The following is a 24,767-nucleotide window of genomic DNA, read 5'->3' on the forward strand; positions in this document are numbered from 1 at the left end:
AGACTATAGGACAGGGTGGACTAGAGGACAGGGTGGACTAGAGGACAGGACTTCCTAGACGACAAGACTTAGAGGACAGGACAGACTAGAGGACAGGGTGGACAAGAGGACAGGACGGACTAGAGGACAGGACTTACTAGAGGACAGGGTGGACTAGAGGACAGGGTTGACTAGAGGACAGGATGCACTAGGGGACAGGGTGGACTAGAGGACAGGACAGACTATAGGACAGGATGCACTAGAGGACAGGACAGACTATAGGACAGGGTGGACTAGAGGATAGGGTGGACTAGAGGACAGGACAGACTATAGGACAGGGTGGACTAGAGGACAGGGTGGACTAGAGGACAGGCCGGACTAGAGGACAGGGCGGACTAGAGGACAGGACAGACTATAGGACAGGGTAGACTAGAGGACAGGCTGGACTAGAGGACAGGACTTAATAGAGGACAGGACTTACTAGAGGACAGGGTGGACTAGAGGACAGGGCGGACTAGAGGACAGGACGGACTAGAGCACAGGATGGACTAGAGGACAGGACGCACTAGAGGACAGGACAGACTATAGGACAGGACAGACTATAGGACAGGGTAGACTAGAGGACAGGATGGACTAGAGGACAGGATGGACTAGAGGACAGGACAGACTAGAGGACAGGGTGGACTAGGGGACAGGACTTAATAGAGGACAGGACTTACTAGAGGACACGGTGGACTAGAGGACAGGGCGGACTAGAGGACAGGACAGACTAGAGCACAGGATGGACTAGAGGACAGGACGCACTAGAGGACAGGACAGACTATAGGACAGGACAGACTATAGGACAGGGTAGACTAGAGGACAGGATGGACTAGAGGACAGGACAGACTATAGGACAGGGTAGACTATAGGACAGGGTGGACTAGAGGACAGGACGGACTAGAAGACAGGACAGACTAGAGGACAGGACTTACTAGAGGACAGGACGCACTAGAGGAAAGGACGCACTAGAGGACAGGACAGACTATAGGACAGGATTGACTATAGGACAGGATGGACTAGAGGAAAAGGACAGACTATAGGACAGGGTGGACTAGAGGACAGGGTGGACTAGAGGACAGGACAGACTAGAGGACAGGACGGACTAGAGTACAGGTCACACTAGAGGACATGGTACACTAGAGGACAGGGTGGACTAGAGGACAGGACGGACAAGAGGACAGGGTGGACTAGAGGACAGGACGGACAAGAGGACAGGATGGACAAGAGGACAGGACGGACAAGAGGACAGGATGGACAAGAGGACAGGATGGACAAGAGGACAGGATGGACAAGAGGACAGGATGGACAAGAGGACAGGGTGGACTAGAGGACAGGACGGACAAGAGGACAGGACGGACAAGAGGACAGGATGGACAAGAGGACAGGGTGGACAAGAGGACAGGATGGACAAGAGGACAGGGTGGACAAGAGGACAGGATGGACAAGAGGACAGGGTGGACTAGAGGACAGGACGGACAAGAGGACAGGACGGACAAGAGGACAGGACGGACAAGAGGACAGGATGGACAAGAGGACAGGGTGGACTAGAGGACAGGACGGACAAGAGGACAGGATGGACAAGAGGACAGGATGGACAAGAGGACAGGATGGACAAGAGGACAGGGTGGACTAGAGGACAGGATGGACAAGAGGACAGGGTGGACTAGAGGACAGGATGGACAAGAGGACAGGGTGGACTAGAGGACAGGATGGACAAGAGGACAGGATGGACAAGAGGACAGGGTGGCATTTGGGAAAAATCCATTCTGTACTTTTCCTGAACAAGAAACTTTCTAAAACACTCTAAAAATAATAATTCAAATTACACATGTACAATAATAATTCACATCAATAATAATTCACATGTACAATAATAATTCACATCAATAATAATTCACATGTACAATAATAATTACACATGTACAATAATAATTAGACATGTACAATAATAATTCACATGTACAATAATAATTACACATGTACAATAATATTTCACATCAATAATAATTACACATGTACAATAATAATTCACATGTACAATAATAATTACACATGTACAATAATATTTCACATCAATAATAATTCACATCAATAATAATTACACATGTACAATAATATTTCACATCAATAATAATTACACATGTACAATAATAATTCACATGTACAATAATAATTACACATGTACAATAATAATTCACATCAATAATAATTCACATGTACAATAATAATTACACATGTACAATAATAATTCACATGTACAATAATAATTACATGTACAATAATAATTACACATGTACAATAATAATTCACATGTACAATAATAATTACACATGTACAATAATAATTCACATCAATAATAATTCACATGTACAATAATAATTACACATGTACAATAATAATTACACATGTACAATAATAATTCACATGTACAATAATAATTACACATGTACAATAATAATTACACATGTACAATAATAATTCACATGTACAATAATAATTCACATCAATAATAATTACACATGTACAATAATAATTACACATGTACAATAATAATTCACATCAATAATAATTACACATGTACAATAATAATTCACATCAATAATAATTACACATGTACAATAATAATTACACATGTACAATAATAATTCACATGTACAATAATAATTACACATGTACAATAATAATTACACATGTACAATAATAATTCACATCAATAATAATTACACATGTACAATAATATTTCACAACAATAATAATTCACATGTACAATAATAATTCAAATTACACATGTCCCAGCCTCCCTCCATCCAACCATGCAGGGCAGTACTGTTGGAGTACATTTGGGACTCGGGGGGGGGCTGGATAATGCCATTTTATTACTCCCTCATCCCCAGTCATCCCTCCATCATCCCCCCGTTATCCCTGGTCCATAAACGAGCTTTGCTAAGCACTTATAGATTAATCATCAATGACGGCATCATTCCTTTTAAGGAACAGATGCACTGTCAACCACAACCAGTCTGATGTCAAGCTGATATTAGAACCTTCTAGAGGAGAGGGCTGAGTAGAGAGAACTGTCCTCAACCACAACCAGTCTGATGTCAAGCTGATATTAGAACCTTCTAGAGGAGAGGGCTGAGTAGAGAGAACTGTCCTCAACCACAACCAGTCTGATGTCAAGCTGATATTAGAACCTTCTAGAGGAGAGGGCTGAGTAGAGAGAACTATCCTTGACTATGGTCCCCTAGATTGGCAGGATACACAGCATGCCTTCCAAATAGCACCCTATTTCCTAAATATAGTGCCCTACTTTGACCAGAGGCCTATGGGTTTCCCTATGGGCCCTGGTCAAAAGTCGTGAACTTTAAAGGGGTTCTGTTTGGGACGTGAACCGTGTCAATGGGACGCGGTTAAAGTGAAAATGAGGAGCGGCCTCTCTAATCTGACGTTGGTTAAGTCTCTTCTCTTAATCCTACAATATAATGAGGGTAACGGAGGACAGAGTGGAGGGGGGTAACGGAGGACAGAGTGGAGGGGGGATAACGGAGGACAGAGTGGAGGGGGTAACGGAGGACAGAGTGGAGGGGGGTAACGGAGGACAGAGTGGAGGGGGTAACGGAGGACAGAGTGGAGGGGGTAACGGAGGACAGAGTGGAGGGGGGTAACGGAGGACAGAGTGGAGGGGGTAACGGAGGACAGAGTGGAGGGGGGTAACGGAGGACAGAGTGGAGGGGGGTAACGGAGGACAGAGTGGAGGGGGTAACGGAGGACAGAGTGGAGGGGGGTAACAGAGGACAGAGTGGAGGGGGTAACGGAGGACAGAGTGGAGGGGGGTAACGGAGGACAGAGTGGAGGGGGTATCGGAGGACAGAGTGGAGGGGGTAACGAAGGACAGAGTAGAGGGGGGTAACGGAGGACAGAGTGGAGGGGGGTAACGGAGGACAGAGTGGAGGGGGGGGGTAACGGAGCACAGAGTGGAGGGGGTAACGGAGGACAGAGTGGAGGGGGTAACGGAGGACAGAGTGGAGGGGGGTAACGGAGGACAGAGTGGAGGGGGGGTAACGGAGGACAGAGTGGAGGGGGGTAACGGAGGACAGAGTGGAGGGGGGGTAACGGAGGACAGAGTGGAGGGGGATAACGGAGGACAGAGTGGAGGGGGGTAACGGAGGACAGAGTGGAGGGGGATAACGGAGGACAGAGTGGAGGGGGGGTAACGGAGGACATAGTGGAGGGGGAAACAGCATGTGTTCACCATGAGACACACATACTTTCTCAACGGTAGAATACATGGGATGTCGCCATCGAACGCTGACCACTTCGACCGGGCCGGCGTAACAGATCTAGGTTAACACACTTTATCTGCGCTCAATTAAGATAGCTTGGCATGATGGACCAATCGAGTAGTTACAAAACAATCCCATCTGGCACTGCAGGTGGGCTAAAGATAGAAAACACACTAAGTATTGAACTATTTCAGATATAGTTTGAACCCAGGTCGGCTGGCTGACTAAATGGATATGGCTAAACTAAACTATGGTGGGGTAGGGTCTTAATGCTCTCCTCGAATGTAAATGGATAAACAGCTCTCTCTCTCTCTCTCTCTCTCTCTCTCTCTCTCTCTCTCTCTCTCTCTCTCTCTCTCTCTCTCTCTCTCTCTCTCTCTCTCTCTCTCTCTCTCTCTCTCTCTCTCTCTCTCTCTCTCTCTCTCTGATTTTGAGCTCTGCCTACCGCGGCCTTTCTCAATAGCAAGGCTATGCTCACTGAGTCTGTACATAGTCAAAGCTTTCCTTAAGTTTGGGTCTGTCACAGTGGTCAGGTACTCTGGAACTTTAGGGCCAAATAGCATTCTAGTTTTCTCTGCTTTTTTGTAAATTCTTTCCAATGTCCCTCCAAGGCTCTTTTCTGGATTTTGATCATTAGTGGGTATCGGCCTAATTCTGCTCTGCATGCAATATTTGGGGTTTTATGTTTCACACTGAGGATATTTTTCTGAATTCTGCAGGCAGAGTCTCAATTTGGTGTTTGTCCCATTTTGTGAATTCTTGCTTGGTGAGTGGAACCCAGACCTCACAACCATAAAGGGCAATGTGTTCTATAACTGATCCAAGTAGTTTTTGCCAGAACCTAATAGGAATGTATTTTCCTTTTGATGGCATTGAAGGCCCTTCTTGGCTTGTCTCTCAGATCGTTCACATCTTTGAGTAAGGTACATGTGGCGCTGATGTTTAGGCCGAGGTATGTATAGTTTTTTTGTGTGATCTAGGGCAATGATGTCTACATGGAATTTGTATTCGTGGTCCTGGCATCTGGAACCTGTCAGGGCCCAGGTCTGACAGATTCTGTGCAGAAGATTTAGGTGCTGCTGTAGGCCCTCATTGGTCAGTGACAGAAGCACCAGATCATCAGCAAACAGTAAACATTTGACTTCATATTCATATATATGTTGAAGAGGGTGGGGCTTAATCAGCATCCCTGTCTCACCCCCCAACCCAATTAATTTTTTTGCTAATTTTACCAGCACACTTGTTGCTTGTGTACATGGATTTTATAATGTTGTATGTTTTCCCCCAACACCAATTCGTATAGCAGGCCCTCATGCCAAATTGAGTCGAAAACTTTTTTGAAATCAACAAAGCATGAGAAGACTTTGCCTTTGTTTTGATTTGTTTGTCAATTAGGGTGTGCAGGGTGAATACGTGGTCTGTCGTAAAGTAATTTGGTTAAAGGCCAATTTGACATTTGCTCAGTACATTGTTTTCACTGAGGAAATGTACAAGTCTGCTGTTAATGATAATGCAGAGGATTTTGTCAAGGTTGCTGTTGACCCATATCCCACAGTAGTTATTGGGGTCAAATTTGTCTCCACTTTTGTGGATTGGGGTGATCAATCCTTGGTTCCAAATATTGGGGATTATGCCAGAGCTGGGGATGATGTTAAAGAGTTTAATTATAGCTAATTGGAATTTGTGGTCTGTATATTTTATAATTTCATTTAGGATACCATCAACCCCACAGGCCTATTAGGGTTGGAGGGTTTGTATTTTGTCCTGTATTTTATTCAATGTAATTGGAGAATCCAGTGGGTTCTGGTCATCTTTCATAGTTGATTCTAAGATTTGTATATGATCATATATATGTTTTTGCTGTTTGTTCTTTGTTATAGAGCCACGAGTATTAGAGAAGTGGTTTATCCATACATCTCTGTTTTGGATAGATAACTCTTCGTGTTGTTGTTTGTTTAGAGTTTTCCAATTTTCCCAGAAGTGGTTAGAGTCTATGGATTCTTCAATAACATTGAGCTGATTTCTGACGTGCTGTTCCTTCTTTTTCTGTAGTGTATTTCTGTATTGTTTTAGTGATTCACCATAGTGAAGGCATTTTCTGGATCTCTATATTTTTGGTTGGACAGGTTTCTCAATTTCTTTCTTAGGTTTTTTGCATTCTTCATCAAACCATTTGTCATTCTTGATCATTTTCTTAGGTTTTCTGCTTGAGGCGGAGAGGTCAAATATACTGTTAAGTTTTTCTACTGCTATATTTAAACCTTCACTATTTACAGTGAAACATTTTGTCCAGGAAATTGTCTAGAAGGGATTGAATTTGTTGTTGGTAGATTTTGTTGGGGTTTCCACACTACTTTCCTTCCATCTGTAGCATTTCTTAATATTATTCAGTTCCTTTGGCTTTGATGCCTCATGATTGAATATTGCTCTGTTCAAATAGACTGTGATTTTGCTGTGGTCTGATAGGGGTGTCAGTGGGCTGACTGTGAACGCTCTGAGAGACTCTGGGTTGAGGTCAGTGATAAAGTAGTCTACAGTACTACTGCCAAGAGATGAGTTATAGGTGTACCTACTGCAGGACTCCCCTCGAAGCCTACCATTGACTATGTACATACCCAGCGTCCGACAGAGCTGCAGGAGTTGTGACCCATTTTTGTTGGTTATGTTGTCGTAGTTGTGTCTAGGGGGGCATATCGTGGAGTGAATACTGTTACCTCCAGGTAGGTGTTTGTCCCCATGTGTGCTGAGGATGTCAGGTTCTTGTCCAGTTCTGGCTTTTAAGTTGCCACAGTCTAGAACATGTCCCTGGGCTTGGAAATTTTTGATCTCCCCCTCTAGGATGGAGAAGCTGTCTTCGTTAAAGTATGGGAATTATATTTGGGGGATATATGTAGCACACATGAGGACATTTTTCTCTGTTGAGATCATTTCCTTATTAATTTCTAGCTAGATGTAAAATGTTCCTGTTTTGACTAATTTAATAGTGGGTTAGGCCTGCTCTATACCAAATTAGCATGCCCCCTGAGTATCTTCTCTGTTTCACACCTGGTAGTTTGGTGGATGGGACTACCAGCTCTCTGTAACCTAGAGGGCAACCAGTGGGTCCGTATCCTCTATACCACCCACCTGGTAGTGTGGTGGATGGGACTACCAGCTCTCTGTAACCTAGAGGACAACCAGTGGGTCCGTCTCCTCTATACCACCCACCTGTTAGTGTGGTGGATGGGACTACCAGCTCTCTGTATCTAGAGGGCAACCAGTAGGTCTGTCTCCTCTATACCACCCACCTGGTAGTGTGGTGGATGGGACTACCAGCTCTCTGTAACCTAGAGGACAACCAGTGGGTCCGTCTCCTCTATACCACCCACCTGGTAGTGCGGTGGATGGGACTACCAGCTCTCTGTAATCTAGAGGGCAACCAGTAGGTCTGTCTCCTCTATACCACCCACCTGTTAGTGTGGTGGATGGGACTACCAGCTCTCTGTAACCTAGAGGTTAACCAGTAGGTCTGTCTCCTCTATACCACCCACCTGTTAGTGTGGTGGATGGGACTACCAGCTCTCTGTAACCTAGAGGTTAACCAGTAGGTCCGTCTCCTCTATACCACCCACCTGTTAGTGTGGTGGATGGGACTACCAGCTCTCTGTAACCTAGAGGTTAACCAGTAGGTCCGTCTCCTCTATACCACCCACCTGTTAGTGTGGTGGATGGGACTACCAGCTCTCTGTAACCTAGAGGTTAACCAGTAGGTCTGTCTCCTCCATACCACCCACCTGTTAGTGTGGTGGATGGGACTACCAGCTCTCTGTAACCTAGAGGTTAACCAGTAGGTCTGTCTCCTCTATACCACCCACCTGGTAGTGTGGTGGATGGGACTACCAGCTCTCTGTAACCTAGAGGTTAACCAGTAGGTCTGTCTCCTCTATACCACCCACCTGTTAGTGTGGTGGATGGGACTACCAGCTCTCTGTAACCTAGAGGTTAACCAGTAGGTCTGTCTCCTCTATACCACCCACCTGGTAGTATGGTGGATGGGACTACCAGCTCTCTGTAACCTAGAGGTTAACCAGTAGGTCTGTCTCCTCTATACCACCCACCTGGTAGTGTGGTGGATGGGACTACCAGCTCTCTGTAACCTAGAGGTTAACCAGTAGGTCTGTCTCCTTTATACCACCCACCCGGTAGTGTGGTGGATGGGACTACCAGCTCTCTGTAACCTAGAGGTTAACCAGTGGGTCTGTCTCCTTTATACCACCCACCTGTTAGTGTGGTGGATGGGACTACCAGCTCTCTGTAACCTAGAGGTTAACCAGTAGGTCTGTCTCCTCTATACCACCCACCTGTTAGTGTGGTGGATGGGACTACCAGCTCTCTGTAACCTAGAGGACAACCAGTAGGTCTGTCTCCTCTATACCACCCAACTGTTAGTGTGGTGGATGGGACTACCAGCTCTCTGTAACCTAGAGGTTAACCAGTGGGTCTGTCTCCTCTATACCACCCACCTGGTAGTGTGGTGGATGGGACTACCAGCTCTCTGTAACCTAGAGGTTAACCAGTAGGTCTGTCTCCTTTATACCATGTTTATTGTATGACAATGTCTGTATTTCCAATGTCTTTGATGAAGTCTGGGTTCCTGCTCTTTAGGGCAAAGGCAGATGACCCCAGACCTTGTATATTCCAGGATGAGATAGTAAAAGCTTTGTGTTCCATAGTGTCTAGCGTTGTTTTTGTGTTTGTAAGGATGTTGAGCATCTGATACATACCTCTTAGGTCTCAGGATGGTGCTTGGTCGGGTGTAATAGTGGGGGTTGGGCCTGTTACAGGATGGGGATTGGCCGGGTGTAATAGTGGGGGTTGGGCCTGGTGCTCTGCTCACTGCCTGGGCATATGTCCTGCTGTCATGTTGAGGTCCTTACCTCCCTCTCTCTCTCTCTCTCTCTCTCTCTCTGTCTCTCTCTCTCTCTCTCTCTCTCTCTCTCTCTCTCTCTCTCTCTCTCTCTCTCTCTCTCTCTCTCTCTCTCTCTCTCTCTCTCTCTCTCTCTCTCTCTCTCTCTCTCTCTCTCTCTCTTTTATGATAAGGGTATTAAGGGATGGGATGGGGAGATAGGCCTAATACTCTCTTATCTCAAATCCACTTTGTGAAAAGTCACCCTGCCTTTGTTGTGACTGATGGACAGTGTGAGACTATAGTTGTGGCCAAAAGTTAATTTTCACAAAGTCTGCTGCATCAGTTAGTATGATGGCAATTTGCATATACTCCAGATTGTTATGAAGAATGATCAGATGAATTGCAATTAATTGCAAAGTCCGTCTTTGCCATGCAAATTAACTGAATCACCCAAAAACATTTCCACTGCATTTCAGCCCTGCCACAAAAGGACCAGCTGACGTCATGTCAGTGGTTCTCTCGTTAACACAGGTGTGAGTGTTGACGAGGACAAGGCTGGAGATCACTCTGTCATGCTGATTGAATTTTAATAACAGACTGGAAGCTTCAATGGGAGGGTGGTGCATGGAATCATTGTTCTTCCTCTGTCAGCCATGGTTACCTGCAAGGAAACATGTGCCGTCATCATTGCTTTGGACAAAAAGGGCTTCACAGGCAAGGATATTGCTGCCAGTAAGATTGCACCTAAATCAACCATTTATCGGATCATCAAGAACTTCAAGGAGAGCGGTTCAATTATTGTGAAGAAGGTTTCAGCCCAAGAAAGTCCAGCAAGCGCCAAGACCGTCTCTTAAAGTTGATTCAGCTGCGGGATCGGGGCAGCACCAGTACAGAGCTTGCTCAGGAATGGCAGCAGGCAGGTGTGAGTCCATCTGCACGCACAGTGAGGAGAAGACTTTTGGAGGATGGCCTGGTGTTAAGAAGGGCAGCAAAGAGCCACTTCTCTCCAGGAAAAACAACAGGGACAGACTGATATTCTGCAAAAGGTACAGGGATTGGACTGCTGAGGACTGGGGTAAAGTCATTTTCTCTGATGAGTCCGCTTCTCAGCCAAGGGAGTGGGCTCACTCACAATGTTGCCTAAAGAACACAGCCATGAATAAAGAATGGTACCAACACATCCTCCGAGAGGAACTTTTCCCAACCATCCAGGAACAGTTTGGTGATGAACAATGCCTTTTCCAGCATGATGGAGCACCTTGCCATAAGGCAAAAGTGTTAACTAAGTGGCTCGGGGAACAAAACATCAATATTTTGGGTCCATGGCCAGGAAACTCCCCAGACCTTAATCCCACTGAGAACTTGTGGTCAATTCTCAAGAGGCGGGTGGACAAACAAAAACCCACAAATTCTGACAAATTCTGCAAATATTGACTCTTTGCATCAACTTCATGTAATTATCAATAAAAGCCTTTGACACTTATGAAATGCTAGTAATTATACTTGAGTATTCCATAGTGTCACGTTCTGACCTTTATTTCCTTTGTTTTGTCATTATTTAGTATGGTCAGGGCGTGAGTTGGGTGGGCAGTCTATGTTTGTTTTTCTATGTTTTGGGGTATTTCTATGTTTTGGCCTAGTATGGTTCTCAATCAGAGGCAGCTGTCATTAGTTGTCTCTGATTGAGAATCATACTTAGGTAGCCTGGGTTTCACTGTGTGTTAGTGGGTGATTGTTCCTGTCTATGTCTTTGCACCAGATAGGGCTGTTTTGGGTTTTCACGTTTCTTGTTTTTGTTAGTTTGAAGTGATTTATTAAAACATGAATCAAAACAACCACGCTGCGCTTTGGTCCGCCTCTCCGACAATGGAAGAAATCCCTGAACTCTGACCCCAACCCCTCCTCTACATAAAGGAAGTGGAGAGCCACACCCACTCATCAGGATTCCACATGCTCTGACCCCAACCCCTCCTCTACATAAAGGAAGTGGAGAGCCACACCCACTCATCAGGATTCCACATGCTCTGACCCCAACCCCTCCTCTACATAAAGGAAGTGGAGAGCCACACCCACTCATCAGGTTTCCACATGCTCTGACCCCAACCCCTCCTCACACATAGTAACATCTGACAAAAGACACTGAAGCAGCAAACTTTATGGAAATTAATATTTGTGTTATTCTCAAAACCTTTGGCCTCAATTGTACTCCTTGCTACATTATGGTCTGTGAAACAGGGTTTCCACTGCATTCATTTAGCTGATAAATAAATAAAAAATATATAAAATAAATATATATATATATATATATATATATATATATATATATATATATATATATATATATATATATATACACTACAGTTCAAAAGTTTTGGGTCACTTCAAATCAAATTGTATTTGTCACATACACATGGTTAGCAGATGTTAATGCGAGTGTAGCGAAATGCTTGTGCTTCTAGTTCCGACAATGCAGTGATAACCAACAAGTAATCTAACTAACAATTCCAAAACTACTGTCTTATACACAGTGTAAGGGGATAAGGAATATGTACATAAGGATATATGAATGAGTGATGGTACAGAGCAGCATACAGTAGATGGTATCGAGTACAGTATATACATATGAGATGAGTGTGTAGACAGTAAACAAAGTGGCATAGTTAAAGTGGCTAGTGATACATGTGTTACATAAGGATGCAGTCGATGATGTAGAGTACAGTATATACATATGCATATGAGATGAATAATGTAGGGTAAGTAACATTATATAAGGTAGCATTGTTTAAAGTGGCTAGTGATATATTTACATCATTTCCCATCAATTCCCATTATTAAAATGGCTGGAGTTGGGTCAGTGTCAAAGACAGTGTGTTGGTAGCAGCCACTCAATGTTAGTGGTGGCTGTTTAACAGTCTGATGGCCTTGAGATAGAAGCTGTTTTTAAGTCTCTCGGTCCCAGCTTTGATGCACCTGTACTGACCTCGCCTTCTGGATGATAGCGGGGTGAACAGGCAGTGGTTCGGGTGGTTGATGTCCTTGATGATCTTTATGGCCTTCCTGTAACATCGGGTGGTGTAGGTGTCCTGGAGGGCAGGTAGTTTGCCCCCGGTGATGCGTTGTGCAGACCTCACTACCCTCTGGAGAGCCTTACGGTTGAGGGCGGAGCAGTTGCCGTACCAGGCGGTGATACAGCCCGCCAGGATGCTCTCGATTGTGCATCTGTAGAAGTTTGTGAGTGCTTTTGGTGACAAGCCGAATTTCTTCAGCCTCCTGAGGTTGAAGAGGCGCTGCTGCGCCTTCTTCACGACGCTGTCAGTGTGAGTGGACCAATTCAGTTTGTCTGTGATGTGTATGCCGAGGAACTTAAAACTTGCTACCCTCTCCACTACTGTTCCATCGATGTGGATAGGGGGGTGTTCCCTCTGCTGTTTCCTGAAGTCCACAATCATCTCCTTAGTTTTGTTGACGTTGAGTGTGAGGTTATTTTCCTGACACCACACTCCGAGGGCCCTCACCTCCTCCCTGTAGGCCGTCTCGTCGTTGTTGGTAATCAAGCCTACCACTGTTGTGTCGTCCGCAAACTTGATGATTGAGTTGGAGGCGTGCGTGGCCACGCAGTCGTGGGTGAACAGGGAGTACAGGAGAGGACTCAGAACGCTCACCACCTGGGGGCGGCCCGTCAGGAAGTCCAGTACCCAGTTGCACAGGGCGGGGTCGAGACCCAGGGTCTCGAGCTTGATGACGAGCTTGGAGGGTACTATGGTGTTGAATGCCGAGCTGTAGTCGATGAACAGCATTCTCACATAGGTATTCCTCTTGTCCAGGTGGGTTAGGGCAGTGTGCAGTGTGGTTAAGATTGCATCGTCTGTGGACCTATTTGGGCGGTAAGCAAATTGGAGTGGGTCTAGGGTGTCAGGTAGGGTGGAGGTGATATGGTCCTTGACTAGTCTCTCAAAGCACTTCATGATGACGGAAGTGGTAGTCCACAACACTTAGAAATGTCTTTGTTTTTTAAAGAAAATCTTTTTAAAAAATGGTCCATTAAAATAACATCAAATTGATCAGAAATACAGTGTAGACATTGTTAATGTTGTAAATGACTATTGTAGCTGGAAAAGGCAGATTTTTTAAATGTAATATCTACATAGGTGTACAGAGGTCCGTTATCAGCAACCATCACTCTTGTGTTCCAATGGCACGCTGTGTTAGCTAATCCAAGTTTATCATTTTAAAAGGCTAACTGATCATTAGAAAACCCTTTTGCAATTATGTTAGCACAGCTGAAAACTGTTGTCCTGATTAAAGAAGCAATAAAACTGGCCTTCTTTAGACTAGTTGAGTATCTGGAAAATTAGCACTTATGGGTTCGATTACAGGCTCAAAATGGCCAGAAACAAATAACTTTCTTCTGAAACTCGTCAGTCTATTCCATGCAAGAAATTACCAAGAAACTGAAGATCTCGTACAACGCTGTGTACTACTCCCTTCACAGAACAGCGCAATTTGGTTCAAACCAGAATTGAAAGAGGAATGGGAGGCCCTGGTGCACAACTGAGCAAGAGGACAAGTACATTAGAGTTTCTAGTTTGAGAAACAGACTCACAAGCCTTACAAGTCCTCAAATGGCAGCTTCATTAAATTGTACCAGTCTCAATGTCAACAGTGAAGAGGCGATTCCGGGATGCTGGCCTTCTAGGCAGAGTTCCAAAGAGAAAGCCATATCTCAGACTGGCCAATAAAATAAAAATATAATAGTAAGATGAGCAAAAGAACACAGACACTGGACAGAGGGACTTTGCCTTCATAGTGTTTCATCATAGTATTTCATCATAGTATTTCAAGGAAGTTCTCATTCGCTTTTCCTCTGTAAAATAAATCATCTGTCCGGGTACAGCAGGCTATGTGGTTATCTGGTTATGTGGCTATTTGTGCCGGTGTGGCAGCCAAAACTGTCTGTCCAGAAGACAGTGAGTGTTTTTTGGGGGGAAAACATATAACTCCTTATTAAGTTATTTTACCTTTATTTAACCAGGCAAGTCAGTTAAGAACAAATTCTTATTTTCAATGACGGCCTGGGAACAGTGGGTTAACTGCCTGTTCAGGGGCAGAACGACAGATTTGTACCTTGTCAGGTCAGGGGGTTTGAACTTGCATCCTTCCGGTTGCTAGTCCAACACTCTAACCACTAAGCTACCCTGCCACCCTAGGGTCATGGGGCACAGAGAAGATTTGGACGAAGAATATCCATTTAGCTGACCTTTTGCACAGTCGTTCTAAACCAAACCAAGGGACATACCACTGTAAAAGCGTCACGTCAGACTGTGTGAGACATATTGTAAACGGTGGCCCTTGACAAAGGCTCTTTATTATAATAATAATAATAATTTATTATAATAAGAACAGAACATGAGTGTACAAGTTCCCTTTTCATTCGTATATATAGACATAAATACATCAAGTATTTTATCTGAGTGTGAGCTTATGTAGCCTACCAAAATAATTCAATCATTAACTTCTCATACCAACTAATGCAGCAAATGAACTGGCCTCGGAATAAAATACATATTCCAGCACTTTGCATGAGAATATTCTGAAGAATTGTATGCCGGTGTTTCCCTTTCAGTGGTCTCTGGGGATATCACTTTTTTTTACCACCTCTATATTCCCACCACCTACACCTACTACCCAGAACAATATGAGACACAGACTCACCAGGTCCTAACATGGACACCATACAGGTGACTACGCAACATGCAACTCACCAGGACTCTGCCCGTCAGTGTCTGGGCCGATATCATGACCCCGGCCCAATCTTTGACGGAGGTCATCCAGCCCACCTCGCTGAGTGCAGCCACCGTCTCCTTGGTGTGCTTGACACCATCCCCATGGGAGATAGGGTGATGGACCCGATGAACATTCTGGAAGAAAAGGGGAAATGGAGGGGGAGGGAGGGAGCGAGGAAGAGAGAGAGGGGGAGAGAGAGAGGACGAGAGGAATACAAGAGAGAGAAAGAGGACGAGAGGAATACAAGAGAGAGAGAGAGAGAGAGAGAGAGAGAGAGAGAGAGAGAGAGAGAGAGAGAGAGAGAGAGAGAGAGAGAGAGAGAGAGAGAGAGAGAGAGAGAGAGAGAGGCAGAGAGAGAGAGAGGGAGAGACAGGCAGAGAGAGAGAGAGAGGAGAGAGAGAGAGAGAGAGAGAGAGAGAGAGAGAGAGAGAGAGAGAGAGAGAGAGAGAGAGAGAGAGAGAGAGAGAGAGAGAGAGAGATAGAGAGAGAGACATAGAGAGAGAGACATAGAGAGAGAGACATAGAGAGAGAGGACGAGAGGAATACAAGAGAGAGAAAGAGGACGAGAGGAATACAAGAGACAGAGAGAGAGAGAGAGAGAGAAAGAGAGAAAGAGAGAAAGAGAGAGAGAAAGAGAGAAAGAGAGAGAGAGGAATACAAGAGACAGAGAGAGAGGATGAGAGGAATACAAGAGACAGAGAGACAGAGAGAGAGGACGAGTGGAATACAGAGACAGAGAGAGAGGACGAGTGGAATACAGAGACAGAGACAGAGAGAGGGAAAGAGAGGAATACAGAGACAGAGAGAGAGGGAGAGAGAGGAATACAGAGACAGAGAGAGAGGGAGAGAGAGGAATACAGAGACAGAGAGGGAGAGAGAGGAATAGAGAGAGACAGAGGTAATAATATTATTTATTACTAATCATGTAATAAATTCTTCAGAGCAAAAATGTCTCAAATGAATGCACTATCACGCTTCACCAGATCTATAGCACGATACGCGGACCAGACCTCAGCAGCCTGTTGTGCCCTCCGTACTTCAACTCACACGTTAGCATGAGACAAGCAAGACAAACACAAAGCCAACCTGTGTGTGTGTGTGTGTGTGTGTGTGTGTGTGTGTGTGTGTGTGTGTGTGTGTGTGTGTGTGTGTGTGTGTGTGTGTGTGTGTGTGTGTGTGTGTGTGTGTGTGTGTGTGTGTGTGTGTGTGTGTGTGTGTGTGTGTGTGTGTGTGTGTGTGTGTGTGTGTGTGTGTGTGTGTGTGTGTGTGCGTGCGTGCGTCAATGAATGTGCCTGACCATGTGTATGTGTGAGGAGTGCCTCCATGTAGCAGCCATAGAGCTCTTCTCCTGCTACCTCAGTGAATAGACTAGGCTGTCTGCTACCTCAGTGAATAGACTAGGCTGTCTGCTACCTCAGTGAATAGACTAGGCTGTCTGCTACCTCAGTGAATAGACTAGGCTGTATGCTACCTCAGTGAATAGACTAGGCTGTCTGCTACCTCAGTGAGTGGACTAGGCTGTCTGCTGTCTCCAGGGACTCATGATTCACAGAGCAGGAAATCTAGACAGGATGGAAGAGGTTAGCCTTCACTCCCTCGTGAAACGCCCGCGGCCCAGCAGCCCCGCCACGGTCAGATAGCTAGCTGCCTGCTGCTTCTCGCCTTTCTACCCATAATCCCCCTAGACTGCACTTTGCCGCCCAGTGACTACACTCCACCAGATGTTGAATCCCTATATACTTTTGAGTAGTAGTGCACTATAAAGGGAATAGGGTGCCATTTGGGAAACAACCCTATTCCCACAGCAACCTCAGGACCTGTGAGTAGAGCTCAGGACCTGTGAGTAGAGCTCAGGACCTGTGAGTAGAGCTCAGGACCTGTGAGTAGAGCTCAGGACCTGTGAGTAGAGCTCAGGACCTGTGAGTAGAGCTCATGACCTGTGAGTAAGGCTCAGGACCTGTGAGTATAGCTCAGGACCTGTGAGTAGAGCTCAGGACCTGTGAGTAGAGCTCAGGACCTGTGAGTAAGGCTCAGGACCTGTGAGTAACGCTCAGGACCTGTGAGTAGAGCTCAGGACCTGTGAGTATAGCTCAGGACCTGTGAGTAGAGCTCAGGACCTGTGAGTAAGGCTCAGGACCTGTGAGTATAGCTCAGGACCTGTGAGTAGAGCTCAGGACCTGTGAGTAGAGCTCAGGACCTGTGAGTAGAGCTCAGGACCTGTGAGTAGAGCTCAGGACCTGTGAGTAAGGCTCAGGACCTGTGAGTAGAGCTCAGGACCTGTGAGTAGAGCTCAGGACCTGTGAGTAGAGCTCAGGACCTGTGAGTAGAGCTCAGGACCTGTGAGTATAGCTCAGGACCTGTGAGTATAGCTCAGGACCTGTGAGTAGAGCTCAGGACCTGTGAGTAGAGCTCAGGACCTGTGAGTAAGGCTCAGGACCTGTGAGTAAGGCTCAGGACCTGTGAGTATAGCTCAGGACCTGTGAGTAGAGCTCAGGACCTGTGAGTAGAGCTCAGGACCTGTGAGTAGAGTTCAGGACCTGTGAGTAGAGCTCAGGACCTGTGAGTAGAGCTCAGGACCTGTGAGTATAGCTCAGGACCTGTGAGTAGAGCTCAGGACCTGTGAGTATAGCTCAGGACCTGTGAGTATAGCTCAGGACCTGTGAGTAAGGCTCAGGACCTGTGAGTATAGCTCAGGACCTGTGAGTAGAGCTCAGGACCTGTGAGTAGAGCTCAGGACCTGTGAGTAGAGCTCAGGACCTGTGAGTAAGGCTCAGGACCTGTGAGTATAGCTCAGGACCTGTGAGTAGAGCTCAGGACCTGTGAGTAAACGCTTGATGTAATTTCACTGGGTTCTGAGAAGGTTGAGAGGCCAATGTGAACATGTTCACTGAAGGGAGAAGAACACACAACAAAATGCTTGTGTCCATGTTTTCTCACAGGGAATAAAACTACTCTGCTTTGTTGATGATGGCTGGGTGTGTGTGTGTGTGTGTGTGTGTGTGTGTGTGTGTGTGTGTGTGTGTGTGTGTGTGTGTGTGTGTGTGTGTGTGTGTGTGTGTGTGTGTGTGTGTGTGTGTGTGTGTGTGTGTGTGTGTGTGTGTGTGTGTGTGTGTGTGCAGGTGCGTGTGCAGGTGCGTGTGCGTGTGCGTGCGTGTGTGCGTGTGTGCGTGTGTGCGTGTGCGCGTGTGCGCGTGTGCGCGTGTGCGCGTGTGTGCGTGCTTGTGTGCGTGTGCGTGCGTGCGTGCGCGCGTGCGTGCGTGTGTGCACGTGCGTGCGTGCGAGTGTGCGTCTTCCCACCATCTTAAACAATGCCACGTGTATTGGAATCAGAGTGTGTTGCCTCTCGTGTGTTTTGTCGCGGTGTTTATGCCCAGGATTACAGCATGCCGTGCTCCCAACATGCACTTGGGTGTTGTGTGTCTCCTGGCATGTAAACAGGGCAGCAGCATGTGCTGTGCTGCAAGCATTAACAGCTGGGGAATCACCATGGCAACCACACAACGCAAAGAATGTATGAATGGAAGGGCTAGGCTACTAACATAACATATACACACACACACACACACACACACACACAGACTGAACACGACAAAGATAAATATTATTCTTGACAGCAGTCTCCTTTTTTTTTAAACGAGCATGACGAGTGATTTTCAAGTGAACTGAGCTTTCCTACTGGTCTTGTTGAGGCTCTTTCAGTTCCTTTTCAAGAGCCTGCTTCTTTTCTGTGGCTGAGTTAATAGATAGTCGTCTTCATGAAATTGTTTGTATGTCTGTGAACAACAGACAGTCAAGTATATCTAATCTCATATCTGAACAGATATTTCTGAAACAAGAAGATTCATATTATCCGAGAGGATAGGATCATTCTTCGGCTTTCTGGTCTTTCATGAGGAAATTGAAACCATTTTGAAGTGATAATACCGACACTGATAAGGATATGTAGAAATGTGCCAAACCCAACATGAGTAAACACAGCTTGGCTTTACTGCAGCTGTTCCACAAATATACCATTTGGATCGTAGGGGGAAACAAACTCCTATTGGACACGGCACACACACGCGAGCATACAAACAAACACTCGCACACACAAACAGTTGCATGTGCTGTTGTTCTCCTGTGTTTGTTTACTGTTTACTGTTGACCAAGTTACAGTTCATTTCAAAGCAGTGATATTGTTGTTGTGAATGTTGTCGTGGTTGTTGTCGCGGTTGTTGTTGTGGTTGTTGTTGCAGTTGTTGTTGTGAATGTTGTCGAAGTTGTTGTCGCGGTTGTTGTCGCGGTTGTTGTTGTGGTTGTTGTTGCCATTGTTGTTGTCGTGGGTGTTGTTGCAGTTGTTGTTGTGGTTGTTGTTGCGGTTGTTGTTGTGGTTGTTGTTGCGGTTGTTGTTGTTGCGGTTGTTGTTGTGGTTGTTGTTGCGGTTGTTGTTGTTGTTGTGGTTGTTGTTGTTGTTGTTGTCGCGGTTGTTGTCGCGGTTGTCGCGGTTGTTGTCGCGGTTGTTGTGGTTGTTGTTGCCATTGTTGTTGTCGTGGTTGTTGTTGCAGTTGTTGTTGCGGTTGTTGTTGTTGTGGTTGTGGTTGTTGTTGTGGTTGTTGTTGTTGTGGTTGTTGTTGCAGTTGTTGTCGTGGGTGTTGTTGCAGTTGTTGTCGTGGGTGTTGTTGCAGTTGTTGTTGCAGTTGTTGTTGCAGTTGTTGTTGTGGTTGTTGTTGCGGTTGTTGTTGCAGTTGTTGTTGCGGTTGTTGTTGCGGTTGTTGTTGCGGTTGTTGTTGCGGTTGTTGTTGCGGTTGTTGTTGCGGTTGTTGTTGCGGTTGTTGTTGTTGTTGTTGTTGCGGTTGTTGTTGCGGTTGTTGTTGTTGTTGTTGTTGCAGTTGTTGTTGCGGTTGTTGTTGTTGTTGTTGTTGCAGTTGTTGTTGCGGTTGTTGTTGTTGTGGTTGTTGTTGCAGTTGTTGTTGTTGCGGTTGTTGTTGTTGTTGTTGTTGTGGTTGTTGTTGTTGTTGTTGTTGCGGTTGTTGTTGAGGTTGTGGTTGTTGTTGCGGTTGTTGTGGTTGTTGTTGTTGTCGTTGTTTGTGTTTTTAGATCATTTGCAAACTTTTTTTAGTAAAGTAGAAAACAGCATATTTAGTCCAATCTACCCCCAAAATTATCTGACAGCGTCAGTGTACTAATGTGAAATCTAGTTTGCATCCAAGGATGACCAGGGATCTGCTAAGGTCTGGCCAGGGATCTGCTATGGTCTGGTCAGTGATCTGCTATGGTCTGGTCAGTGATCTGCTATGGTCTGGTCAGGGATCTGCTATGGTCTGGTCAGTGATCTGCTATGGTCTGGTCAGGGATCTGCGATGGTCTGGCCAGGGATCTGCTATGGTCTGGTCAGTGATCTGCTATGGTCTGGTCAGTGATCTGCTATGGTCTGGTCAGGGATCTGCTATGGTCTGGTCAGTGATCTGCTATGGTCTGGTCAGGGATCTGCGATGGTCTGGCCAGGGATCTGCTATGGTCTGGTCAGTGATCTGCTATGGTCTGGTCAGTGATCTGCTATGGTCTGGTCAGGGATCTGCTATGGTCTGGTCAGGGATCTGCTATGGTCTGGTCAGGGATCTGCGATGGTCTGGTCAGGGATCTGCTATGGTCTGGTCAGGGACCTGCTATGGTCTGGTCAGGGATCTGCTATGGTCTGGTTAGGGATCTGCGATGGTCTGGTCAGGGATCTGCTATGGTCTGGTCAGGGACCTGCTATGGTCTGGTCAGGGATCTGCTATGGTCTGGTCAGGGATCTGCTATGGTCTGGTCAGGGACCTGCTATGGTCTGGTCAGGGATCTGCTATGGTCTGGTCAGGGATCTGCTCCCACTGGCACACAGATCTTGGCTGCATCCCAAATGGCATCCTATCTCTTATGTAGTGCACTACTTTTGAACAGGGCCTGTAGTAGTGAACTCTATAGGAAACATGGTGCCATTGTCACACAAACAGACCTGATAACGCTGTTAGAATAGGAACTGGATGTGATGTCATGTTCCTGGAACAACGAGTTGGTAAAGCCTTGGGGTGTGACTGAGTCTGTAGGTGGTTAAAGCCTTGGGGTGTGACTGAGTCTGTAGGTGGTTAAAGCCTTGTGGCGTGACTGAGTCTGTAGGTGGTTAAAGCCTTGTGGCGTGACTGAGTCTGTAGGTGGTTAAAGCCTTGTGGCGTGACTGAGTCTGTAGGTGGTTAAAGCCTTGTGGTGTGACTGAGTCTGTAGGTGGTTAAAGCCTTGGGGTGTGACTGAGTCTGTAGGTGGTTAAATCCTTGGGGTGTGACTGAGTCTGTAGGTGGTTAAAGCCTTGTGGTGTGCCTGAGTCTGTAGGTGGTAAAGCCTTGGGGTGTGACTGAGTCTGTAGGTGGTTAAAGCCTTGTGGTGTGACTGAGTCTGTAGGTGGTTAAAGCCTTGTAGTGTGACTGAGTCTGTAGGTGGTAAAGCCTTGGGGTGTGACTGAGTCTGTAGGTGGTAAAGCCTTGGGGTGTGACTGAGTATGTAGGTGGTTAAAGCCTTGTGGTGTGACTGAGTCTGTAGGTGGTTAAAGCCGTGTGGTGTGACTGAGTCTGTAGGTGGTTAAAGCCGTGTGGTATGACTGAGTCTGTAGGTGGTTAAAGCCTTGTGGTGTGACTGAGTCTGTAGGTGGTTAAAGCCTTGTGGTGTGACTGAGTCTGTAGGTGGTAAAGCCTTGGGGTGTGACTGAGTCTGTAGGTGGTTAAAGCCTTGTGGTGTGACTGAGTCTGTAGGTGGTAAAGCCTTGTGGTGTGACTGAGTCTGTAGGTGGTTAAAGCCTTGTGGTGTGACTGAGTCTGTAGGTGGTAAAGCCTTGGGGTGTGACAGTCTGTAGGTGGTTAAAGCCTTGTGGTGTGACTGAGTCTGTAGGTGGTTAAAGCTTTGTGGTGTGACTGAGTCTGTAGGTGGTTAAAGCCTTGGGGTGTGACTGAGTCTGTAGGTGGTTAAAGCCTTGTGGTGTGACTGAGTCTGTAGGTGGTTAAAGCCTTGTGGTGTGACTGATTCTGTAGGTGGTTAAAGCCTTGTGGTGTGACTGAGTCTGTAGGTGGTTAAAGCCTTGTGGTGTGACTAATGTTACCCAAAAAATTCTGTGAAACTTCCATTGTGCGTTTACTGTGAACACTGAGGCTGTATCCGCTTTAAGTTACAGTTTTAACAGTGGCCAAGTTGGCTACTGTGGCTATTTGATTATAATCCCTCTACTCAGCAAATTGGATGCAGTCTATCACAGTGCCATCCGTTTTGTCACCAAAGCCCCATATACTACCCACCACTGCGACCGGTATGCTCTCGTTGGCTGCCCTCGCTTCATATTCATCACCAAACCTACTGGCTCCAGGTCATCTATAAGTCTTTGCTAGGTAAAGCCCCACCTTATCTCAGCTCACTGGTCACCATAGCAACACCCACCCGTAGCACACGTTCCAGCAGGTATATTTCACTGGTCACCCACAAAGCCAACTCCCCCTTTGGCCGCCTTTCCTTCCAGTTCTCTGCTGCCAATGACTGGAACGAACTGCAAAAATCACTGAAGCTGGAGACTCTCCCTCACTATCTTTAAGCACCAGCTGTCAGAGCATCTTACAGATCATTGCACCTGTACATAGCCCATCTGTAAATACGCATCCAACTACGTCGTTGTCATATTGTTGTTTATTTTTTGCTCCTTTGCACCCCAGTATCTCTACTTACACATTCACCTTCTGCACATCTATCACTCCAGTGTTTAATTGCTAAATTATAATTATTTTGCCACTATGGCCTATTTATTGCCTTACCTGCCTAATCTTACTTAATTTGCACACACTGTAAATAGATTTTACTATTTTGTAATTGACTGTACTTCTGTTTATTCCATGTGTAACTTTGTGTTGTTGTTTGTGTCGCACTGCTTTGCTTTATCTTAGCCAGGTCGCAGATGTAAATGAGAACTTGTTCTCAACTGGCCAACCTGGTTAAAATAAAGGTGTTCTCAACTGGCCAACCTGGTTAAATAAAGGTGAAATAAATCAAATATATATATAAAAAAATACTGTTTGTGGTACTATAATCTCTGTAAAGCTTGAAGCCCTTTTGATCGAGTCACCTGCAACCTGTCTTCAATATAAACGAGAGCAGATGCATCATTCACAACAATTGATTTAGCAGGATAAAAAAAAATAATGGAAAAAAAATGAAATGTTATATACTAAATACATTTACAGTAATGAACCTCCAGTTGAGCTCTCAGATGTCAGATACTGATCCGTGGTTAATATAATAATAATATATGCCATTTAGCAGACGCTTTTATCTAAAGCGACTTACAGTCATGTGTGCATACATTCTACGTATGGGTGGTCCCGGGAATCGAACCCACTACCCTGGCGTTACAAGCGCCATGCTCTACCAACTGAGCTACAGAAGGTTCTCTCCACGTTGTTCTAAACCAGGGGTCAGATACTGATCCGTGGTTCTCTCCACGTTGTTCTAAATCAGGGGTCAGATACTGATCCGTGGTTCCCTCCACGTTGTTCTAAACCAGGGGTCAGATACTGATCCGTGGTTCTCTCCACGTTGTTCTAAACCAGGGGTCAGATACTGATCCGTGGTTCCCTCCACGTTGTTCTAAACCAGGGGTCAGATAATGATCCGTGGTTCTCTCCACGTTGTTCTAAACCAGGGGTCAGATACTGATCCGTGGTTCTCTCCACGTTGTTCTAAACCAGGGGTCAGATACTGATCCGTGGTTCTCTCCACGTTGTTCTAAACCAGGGGTCAGATACTGATCCGTGGTTCTCTCCACGTTGTTCTAAACCAGGGGTCAGATACTGATCCGTGGTTCCCTCCACGTTGTTCTAAACCAGGGGTCAGATACTGATCCGTGGTTCTCTCCACGTTGTTCTAAACCAGGGGTCAGATACTGATCCGTGGTTCTCTCCACGTTGTTCTAAACCAGAGGTGAGATACTGATCCGTGGTTCTCTCCACGTTGTTCTAAACCAGGGGTCAGATACTGAGACACTCTCCATTGTTCTAAACCAGGGGTCAGATACTGATCCGTGGTTCTCTCCACGTTGTTCTAAACCAGGGGTCAGACACTGATCCGTGGTTCTCTCCACGTTGTTCTAAACCAGGAGTCAGTTGAGCTCTCAGATGTCAGATACTGATCCGTGGTTCTCTCCACGTTGTTCTAAACCAGGGGTCAATTGAGCTCTCTGATGTCAGATACTGATCCGTGGTTCTCTCCACGTTGTTCTAAATCAGGGGTCAGATACTGATCCGTGGTTCCCTCCACGTTGTTCTAAACCAGGGGTCAGATACTGATCCGTGGTTCTCTCCACGTTGTTCTAAACCAGGGTTCAGTTGAGCTCTCAGATGTCAGATACTGATCCGTGGTTCTCTCCACGTTGTTCTAAACCAGGGATCAGTTGAGCTCTCAGATGTCAGATACTGATCCGTGGTTCTCTCCGCGTTGTTCTAAACCAGGGGTCAGATACTGATCCGTGGTTCCCTCCAAGTTGTTCTAAACCAGGGGTCAGATACTGATCCGTGGTTCTCTCCATGTTGTTCTAAACCAGGGGTCAGATACTGATCCGTGGTTCTCTCCACGTTGTTCTAAACCAGGGGTCAGATACTGATCCGTGGTTCTCTCCACGTTGTTCTAAACCAGGGGTCAGATACTGATCCGTGGTTCTCTCCACGTTGTTCTAAACCAGGGGTCAGATACTGATCCGTGGTTCTCTCCACGTTGTTCTAAACCAGGGGTCAGATACTGATCCGTGG

The 24,767-nt window shown here is 46.0% G+C and overlaps 1 protein-coding gene across 16 annotated transcripts in view; it reads right to left on the reverse strand.

Annotated features, from left to right (window-relative positions):
* Nucleotides 1-24,767, reverse strand: part of LOC124040425 (calcium-activated potassium channel subunit alpha-1-like) — a 251,371-nt gene that overhangs the window by 196,323 nt on the left and 30,281 nt on the right. For all 16 annotated transcript variants that reach the window (XR_006839718.1, XM_046357601.1, XM_046357604.1 and 13 more), the window contains exon 2: nt 14,955-15,110. Coding sequence is in view for 15 of the 16 variants with exons in the window: in XM_046357601.1 (XP_046213557.1) it covers nt 14,955-15,110 (156 nt within the window). In the remaining variant the exon portion in view is untranslated. The remainder of the gene's footprint in view (nt 1-14,954; nt 15,111-24,767) is intronic.

The sequence above is a fragment of the Oncorhynchus gorbuscha genome, linkage group LG07 (genome assembly GCF_021184085.1).
Source record: "Oncorhynchus gorbuscha isolate QuinsamMale2020 ecotype Even-year linkage group LG07, OgorEven_v1.0, whole genome shotgun sequence".
NCBI lineage: Eukaryota > Metazoa > Chordata > Actinopteri > Salmoniformes > Salmonidae > Oncorhynchus > Oncorhynchus gorbuscha.